This window comes from Nicotiana sylvestris, chromosome 3 (genome assembly GCF_000393655.2).
Source record: "Nicotiana sylvestris chromosome 3, ASM39365v2, whole genome shotgun sequence".
Lineage (NCBI taxonomy): Eukaryota > Viridiplantae > Streptophyta > Magnoliopsida > Solanales > Solanaceae > Nicotiana > Nicotiana sylvestris.
Window position 1 is genome coordinate 54,803,555 of NC_091059.1, and position 9,151 is coordinate 54,812,705.

General features: G+C 36.1%; 1 protein-coding gene across 1 annotated transcript; it reads left to right on the plus strand.

Annotated features, from left to right (window-relative positions):
• Window positions 1–1,207: 1,207 nt before the first annotated feature.
• On the plus strand, window positions 1,208–3,416 carry LOC104213706 (uncharacterized). The gene is made up of 2 exons (XM_070169128.1): window positions 1,208–1,820; window positions 2,635–3,416. Exons 1-2 carry the CDS (start codon window positions 1,208–1,210, stop codon window positions 3,414–3,416), a joined length of 1,395 nt encoding a protein of 464 aa, XP_070025229.1.
• Window positions 3,417–9,151: the final 5,735 nt, after the last annotated feature.

Sequence of the window (9,151 nt, forward strand, 5' to 3'; positions counted from 1 at the left end):
CATGCATATAAAACGTACTGCTTTGCCATGTTCTGACGTCTGCATGCAGCCTTACTACGTAATTTTTATTTTCCCTTGATAGTGAAGGCATGCATAATGAATTAAGTTGTTTGTTCTTTTATAGATTAAATGTATTTTACGTATTGACCACATGGTTTCTCTGATAGAGGTTAACCAGCGGAGCCACATACAACAAAAGTGGTTCAATTAATAGCTTGTTTGGCCAAGCTTCTTTTTGGTCAAAAGTGTTTTTTTTTGCCAAAAGTACATTTGGCCAAAAATTAAAATGTTTGGCCAAACTTTTGGAAGGAAAAAAAGTGCTTTTGAGGAGAAGCAGAAACAGTTTTTGAGAAGCAAAAAAAAGTAGTTTCTCTCCAAAAGCACTTTTTTGAGAAGCACTTTTGAGAAAAATACACTCAGAAGGAGTTTTTTAAAGCTTGACAAACTAATTACTGCTTAGAAGTGCTTTTCAAACTAATTAGCTAAACACAAACTGCTTCTCACCAAAAGTACTTTTAAGAAAAGTATTTTTGAAAAAAAGATTGAATTTCAGGTGTGATATTCTTGTATTTTCTTTTTGAGTTTTCTTAGTTGAATTTCTGATTCAGACTAACTAGCATGTTGTTTGCACCAAAAGGTGCATTAGGTTGTTAAATGACATAATGAGGTGATAATAGTATTAATTAACAACGATTATGTGGGATGTATTTATTAATTTGGTATAAAAATCGGGCACAAAAATATTTCTTTTGTCTGGTATCTCGCATGGAAACAACACCCTTACTTCTTTCTTGGTTTTCCTTTTTTATTTTGGAGCTACGTCAAGGAAAGGTACGTGTATATATAAATATAGACATGAGTTCTTACATGAAAGTGCTGTATGTGTAGCTTTATAGCCAAGTGATGCCATGTATATCGATGTTTAGCAAGAAGACAAACATTGAAGAGAGCATTGAGGTCTTTAAGCGACTTTGAGTTGGGGAAAGAAACACATGAAGAAAGGCGACCTATCAAAGGAACATCCCATTATTATTAATCAAATATATAATGCAATTATGGGTCCGAAATAGTAGGCTTACATTCTCCTTGTCAACTCCTATAAAATGGGGCATTCTACAACGGGAATCTCATCACTCATTCTCTCAAATATTTGAAATATACATCAATTATTAATTAGCAGTAGTGAAAGTTCCTCAATTAACTGCAAATGGCTAGATGTGTGGCCCTCTTTGGGATTGTGTTGCTAATGCTTATAGCAATGGCAGAGGCAACTCCCCCTGGAATAGCTGACCATCCAAGCCATTCTCATTGCTCAGATGATGAAATCAAGCAATGTAAAAATCTTCCACATGTTTGTCCCAAATTTTGTCCCAATGGCTGCATAACTGAGTGTCGTTCTTGCAAGCCTATCTGTGTTGATGGCTCAGTGCCACCACCCTATTATCCACCGCCGTCATCTCCACCTCCACCGTCATCTCCACCACCGTCATCTCCACCACCATCATCTCCACCACCACCCTCATCTCCACCACCACCGTCATCTCCCCCACCTTCATCTCCACCACCACCGTCATCTCTACCACCTTCATCTCCCCTACCACCCTCATCTCCACCACCACCGTCATCTCCCCCACCTTCATCTCCACCACCACCGTCATCTCCACCACCCTCTCCTAAGCCACCCACTCCTTCTCCTTCAACCAAGAAGGCTAAGTACAAGAACAAGAACTACCCAAGTTGTTATAATCTCGAATTTTCATGCCCTGCCTCTTGCTCTGGTGGTTGTCAAGTTGACTGTGTCTCTTGCAAACCTGTTTGTAGTAAGTTACTAATTTCCTACCCTCTATTCTATTTTATATGATATTTCTTGTTTCTTTTATGGTTCAAAGAGAATTAGTACTTACTCCCTCCGTTCAAATTTATGTGAACCTGTTTGACTGGACACGAAGTTTAAGAAAAAATGAAAGACTTTTGGAATTTGTGGTCCTAAACAAGTCAAAAAGGGGCTAGAATATTTGTGTGGTTATAAAAGTTTCTCATTAAGGGTAGAATTGTAAGTTTAAGCTAAATTGTTACCAAATTTAGAAAGGGGTCATTCTTTTTGGAACGGACCAAAAAGAAAATAGGTTCATATAAGCTGGAACAGAGGTAGTATTTTTATATTTGGATGCTTTTTGCTTCAATTTTTATGTCAACCTTAATGATAAGCTCTTCTAGTAATAGAAATGACATGAAATCCTTAATCTATAGCACATGTGTCAAGAGGTAATTTTATATGTTATATTTAACTTATACTTCCCTTTTCAAATTAAACGAGATACTTCCTTTTTAGTATGTTTCAAAATAAATGACACATTTCTACCTTACTAAGAAATTTTTATAATCACAAAAATGATATAGTCCCACAAAGCTTTTACCCCTTAAGCTTTTTAAGGCCAAAAGATTTAAAAGTTTCTTCTTTTCTTAAACTCCGTCTCAAGTTAAACTTCGTTTAAGCTTTTATGTCGAATGTTTCTTTGTTTTGTTCGTTATATTAGATTCGGGTCCAATAATAATGTCATATGAAATGAAATGGAGGGAGTATAGCTTTTGACTAGACTGTATATTTACTGAATATTTTTATTTGGGACCTAGGGTGTGACATGCCTGGAGCTGTTTGCCAAGATCCTCGTTTCATCGGCGGTGATGGGATTACCTTCTACTTCCATGGTAAGAAGGACAAAGATTTTTGTCTTGTCTCCGACCCTGAATTTCACATCAATGGCCACTTCATAGGAAGGCGAAACGAGAACATGAAGAGAGACTTCACTTGGGTACAATCCATTGCTATCCTTTATGGTAATCACAAGATCTCCATTGGCGCACTAAAAACAGCAACATGGGATGATTCCATCGACCGCCTTTCCCTCCACTTTGATGATAAACCCATACTTCTTAATGACGAGGAAGGCGCAAGATGGCAATCTGAAACTTCACCTATGGCCTCTGTAACTAGAATCAGCAACACTAACGATGTTGCCATCGAAGTTGAAAATATTCTCAAGATCACTGCCAAGGTTGTACCTATTACAGAGCAAGAATCCCGAGTTCATAACTATGGCATAACGAAAGATGACTGTTTTGCACATCTTGAACTTGGATTCAAGTTTTTCTCTTTGAGTAATGAAGTGAACGGTGTTTTAGGGCAAACTTATAGGAAGAACTACGTGAGCAAAGTTAAGATGGGTGTTCTGATGCCTGTAATGGGAGGTGACAAAGAATTTGCAACTTCAGGACTCTTTGACGCTGATTGTTCCGTGGCTAGGTTTCAAGCAAATGGAGAACAATCTGATAAGGAGGTTGGCTTTGCTTTGGAGTTGCCGAGCTTGAGCTGCACTAGTGGACTTTATGGACGTGGAGTGGTCTGCAAGCGCTAGAATCATTACTAATGCAATTAACCTTAGGGTTTCATGATCACTACTTTAATGGATAAGGTTTTATACCAATAATAATGGAGATTCAAGCATCTCCTCAAAAATATCTTTGCCTTCTAAAGAAAAGTTAATGATTTTATTCTCCTTACTGATGGAGAAATATTGGCAATTGTTTCTTTGAACTTTGAAGTGGAGTATATTTTTTTTCCTTTTTCGAAATTTGTATCTTTAAAGGTTTTGCAGGAAAAAAGCACATTGTGGAGTGAGAGATGTTCGAACTCTCACGTCATGGATAATTAGGGCTCTGCATAATTTGGTAAATAACGAATTACGGTATCGAAATCAAAAAATTTGGTATTTGATATTTGATATTTTGATATTCGATATAGTATTTGGTTTAAGTTTTAAAAAAAATGGTATTAGATATGGTATTTAGTATTTTTTTAATGAAATACCGATTACGTACCGAAATATATATTATATTACACAAAACACATATTATTAGTTATAATATAAATATAAACAATCAAAATTTTACTTTCCTTTATTCTCTAAGTTCATCAATTCACTCTAAGCAAGTAAGAAGATATTTCTCTCTAGGTTGATATTTGCAGGTTTTTTGACAAAACTTTTGTCAACAAACCTTTTTTGTATTGTACTTTTGAGTACTTTAATTTGTTTGTATTGTACTTTTGAGTACTTTAATTAAGAATATTATAGTCTATGACTCTATGCACTTGTTAGTATTCACACCGAATAAACCGAAGTTACCGAACCGAATAAACCGAAACCGAAAAGAGAAAAATCGAACCATGCCGAATTTAATTAGGTACGATATTGGTAGCATTTTAAGAAACTGAATACCGAAAATACCGAATCGAAATGTCTAAATATCGTAACGTACCGACCGACGAACATCTCTAGGGATAATAACTCAGAAGTTATAGACCTACTCGTTAGCCAACTATCCCACCACCCTATTGTCCTTTTTTGGCTGAGGAAAGAAATATTTCATTGCTAAAAGTAAGGGTGGCAAGTGGCCCGGTCCAGGCCCGGGACTGCAGACCAAACGATCTTTTGGGCTTAAACGGGCCATAACCGGTTAGAATCGGGACCGTGGGGGTGAGCCGGTCTTCTGGGCCGGTTCTTCAAAAAAAGCCCGCGAGACCGGGACCGGTCCTTGGCGGGCCTAAACGGTCCCAACGGTCATAATTTAAAAAAAAATGGACCGTTGGCCTTTAAAAAATCTGGCGTTGGCCTTTAAAAAATAGTCGTTTGCTATTTACAAAATAGACATTTAACCTCCTCAACTTTATTTTAACCCCAAACTTTTTAGAATTATATTTTTTTCCTATTTTCAATTATAAATACCCCCTTATTCTTTTATTTTTCTCACAAAATCATCAACCTCTCTCAATCTCTCTCTAATTTTCCTCTATAATTGCTACTATTACTTATTTTATTGTTACAATTTGTGAAAAAATTGTGAAGTTGGTGAATTGAAGTCTTCAACGATAATCAATTTTCAACAAGTTGTTCGTCAATTCGGTAAACTCGTTCCAACTCTTAATTTTTAATATTATAGTTTTGTTTGTTTTATTTATTTTCTATTATTTGATTAATTATGATGGCTTCCTTAAAAATAATTTTGGTAAAAATAAGGAAAAGTCCAAGAATGGCGAATATAGTGGCGAATCTGTTCCTCCTTCGTTGCCCCCCGCTCCCCGATCCAAACCCCATATCCGTCCTACACCTGCTATTCTTGATAGCGATAATAGTTTAATACAAGTTACTGAGAGTCAATTTTGCCATAATGTTAGAGCTGGTGAACAATTAAACCACGAATTAATGAATGCTCTTTATTCCAATCCAACTATTGATGAAAATAATGAGGAGGAAATAGATTTTGATGAAACTCAACCAGATGGCGATACACCTACTAGTCCTTGTTGATACCCAATTTTTTCCTATGTATTTTTATATACAAAATACTTTCAAAATAGCACATATGCATACATAAGCATATCCAAGTGTTTTAGTATTTTTCTAATCTTTTGAAGAGTTTTTAAAATCAATTTACTATCTATTTTAGCAGTACAAAATCCATAATTATTCTCAAAATCATCAATTTTGGTGAATAATTTATTTTTTCCCATATTTATACCAAAATATAGTTAAGATAATTTTTGTACATTTTTACAAATTTATTTGGTATTTAAAAGATTAAATTGCATATAATTGCAATTATAGCCTATTTTAAGATTAATAGCATTTCTATAATTGAAAATTGGTTTAAATATTTTTAAATCAATATTTATGCGTTATTAGTTGGGTCAGTACTTTTAATTTGTTTTAAAGTCTTTTTCACTATTTTTATAAAATAAAAGAGGAAAATTGGCTATTTAACATTTAGCCTATTTCTATTTCAATTACAGCCTCATTTCCTTTCAATTTAGCCTCAATTTGACCCCAATTTTGCCCAAATTAAAACCAACCCAGTTTCAATCTGGATCCAACCCACGACCCAATTACAAACGACCCAACCCGTTCCCCACCTACCACTTAAATCTGGACCGTTGATCACTCAAGGTCAACGGCCAAGACTCGCCCTTCCATAATTAAACCTAAACGACTACCCTAATCTCCCTCATTCTCACCTGACATGCCGCCTTGAAACCCTTCGTCTCTCAAAACACTCTCAAGCTCTCTGAAACCCTAGCCATCTCCCACCTTATTCTACCATGTTTCCACCAGAATCCGTGGCTTCTCAGGCCATGGATGGTTGGTACTCACCCCCCTCCACCATCAAAATATGGTTGTTCGAAGCTTCGAGGCCCGACTCTAATGGATCTCTTCAGATCCTTCTCAGATCTGTAGATCTATGGCTTCTCCGGCCATTATTCCGGCGTGTTCAAGCAATATGAGTCTTTTCGACTCAGGATCGGATTTTCTTCCAAGCCTTTCTCATTTCTTTGAAACCCTAAGCTATTCGAGGTTTTCTCTAGTTTTTTTCTTAGATTTATGCTATATCTGTGTTCTACTGGAATTTTAAAACGTTTTCCCCAATCTTCTCTTTCAAAATTTGTTTCTCTTCGAAAAAAGTTTTAAAATGTTTTCTGACTCCTCTTCTTCTTTTCTTTGTGTGAATCTGTCTATGCTATGTTTTTATGTTCTCTTTTCTACCTCGCATGTCCTTCTCCTGTGTTCTTAGGTTTGCCTTATTATGCATATGCTTCTACTATGCTCCGTTCTTTCTTCTACTAGTTTCTATATCATGCTTTCACACGTTTATCTTATGTGTTCGTTTAACCCTGTGTTCCTTTACTATAATTTCTACTAAGCTCATAGTTCTTATTTGCCTTCTTCTGGACTTTGTTTGAGTTCTTTCTAAACATGTTTCATCTACTGTTTCCTTAAGTTTATGCTACCTCTTTGTCTTCTGAACTTGTTTAAGTTCCAAGCTTTTCTTAAAACATGTTCTTTATGCTTCAAATCAGCTTTTTCACTATGTTTGTTTCGAACTTGCTATTTTACCTGTTTGTTTTCTCATGAGCCTTTGAAAGAGACCTCTAAGCCTGTTTCAGTTATTTGTCTTCTCATCTCTGCATCTGACTCGAGTTGAAAACCCTAGGATTTGGGGTATTTTGGCAAGTTTGATCTTATGTTTGGACTAGGGTTCTATTATGGAACCCTGGATTTTCTCGAACTAAGTCTGAGTCTATGTACTGAATTTGAGACTCTTGGCTTGTGACTCTGAACTTTTCTATGCTAGATTCTTTTTAATTAGCATGACAATTCTTTCTTGTTTGACATGTTTGTACGCTTTATATATGAGGAATTCTTCCTTCAAAAGAGATTTTGCCAATTTGTGATTGATTTAGAATTCCTTTTAATAAGGTTCGATTGATTGTTACTGATTTTCTTTAATTAAACCTTTCTTCACCTTTTTTTGATTGGATTCATTCATACCAAACTCAATTTCTGATTTTTACTGGCTGATGATTGATTGCCTTTCCTTATTTGCACAAACCGTGTTGCTATCAAACTCTTTCCTTAAATAGTTTCTATGTATTTGCCCTTCTTGTACTACTTTGGAAAAGATTTTAATCCAATTCTTTCCTGAATTGTCTTCTACCCGTTTGAAATCAGAATCCCTTAACTGAAGGGAGATTCTGTATGATTGATTGCAAACTATTCCCTTTCCTTTTCTTACTTGTTTTCTGCACTATAAAAGGGGCACGACCCTTCTGCACTTAGACACCTTGAACCTTCAGTTGAACACTTTGAATTCAATACTGTACACACACCCCGCTCAATTTCAATACTCTTTCAATACTCTACTCTCTTCTGAGATCTTTTGTACTGTTTGCTTGCAATTTGGTTTAAAAGATTTCAGCTTTCACTTATTTGTTTCCCTAAAACTGGTATGCCTTAATTTCGATTTCAGCACCATCCTTATGTGTTTATTTTACAGTTGCTACACTCCTGTCTACTTTGCTATTCATGTTATGTATTGAGTATGCTACTCTTTCTTTGCATCTGCTATTTGTTATGAACTCCCTATACCCCTACTCCCTTCTGTGTGTTTGAATTAAGGTTCATGGCCTGATAACATCCAAATTGCTGCTTAGGTCTGAACCTGATCCTCAATGGATCCCACCTCTAAAAAATGTGGCTAATAGGCTAGTCAAGGGTGTGCTAGAACTCCTGATTGCTGGGCATGACCACCAGCCTGCCATGGCTTTCCCTGATTTCCCCTTGTGCACTTACACTTACTCTTAGATTCTAAGTTCTGCCCCGCTCTTATGAGCCTTGCTTTGGGACCTTGAGTTCCCTCTGAACTTGGACATCTGAGGCTGACATTTCCACACTGCACTATGCTCTTAATTCTGCAATATATTTGGGTTGTAAGCACTGCCCGGAGTCCATTTGAGGATCTTGAGGAACTTTGACACATCCCAAATAAGAGAAGGCTTTGGAAACCTGATCCTGAAAGTTGGTTCACCTCATATTGTTGGACCTTGAGTCTGAATTAAGATCCTTGGTTGTAGCTTAATTTCTGATATAATTTTACTTTTCTTAATTCATTCTGGTTTGTAACATGTTGTAGTAACTTATAGGGTTCTACTGAAAAGGGGAAGGTCACTTATGTATGCAAAGGGTAGACAACATGCTCATAGGCGTTACTATTCACAAGTTCTGCACTTCTGCATATCATATAGATCTTGTCTGTAGGTTTTTCTGCACCTCTACATACATAGAGATCATGTCTATAGGTTTTCTGCACATTCGCATATCATATAGAAATCCTGTCTGTAGGTTTTTCTGCACCTCTACATATAGAAATCATGACAATAGGTTTTCGACATTTCTGCATTTTACATCTATCATTAGGCAAATAGTTATAGGTTAAGTAATAATAAGTTTCATTCTAGATACCATGTCTATAGGACTCCTGCACTTTTATAATCGTCTTAAAACCAACAACGCCTAGAAATCATGCCTATAGGAGTAACCAGTTGAATCTGATTTGTTTATTTCATCTACAAGTCTAAAATCAGTAGTAATGTCGTTTAACATCAGCAGAACTTATGTGTTTTCTACAATCAGTAAGCCTTCTTTAAAATCAGAGTAAGCACTGTTAGATATCATGCCTATAGGTCTCACTTAGGCAAACCATTAGGTAATTAATTAACTGCATCAGTCTTTGATAAATTACAACTAGGGAAGGCTAATTC

What these genes read in the sequence shown, in the direction of transcription:
- LOC104213706 (XM_070169128.1), top strand. Translation starts at nt 1,208, where the DNA reads ATGGCTAGATGTGTGGCCCTCTTTGGGATTGTGTTGCTAATGCTTATA. An exon ending in CTCTTGCAAACCTGTTTGTA is followed by an intron (nt 1,821 to 2,634) that starts GTAAGTTACTAA and finishes TTTGGGACCTAG; the next exon opens with GGTGTGACATGCCTGGAGCT.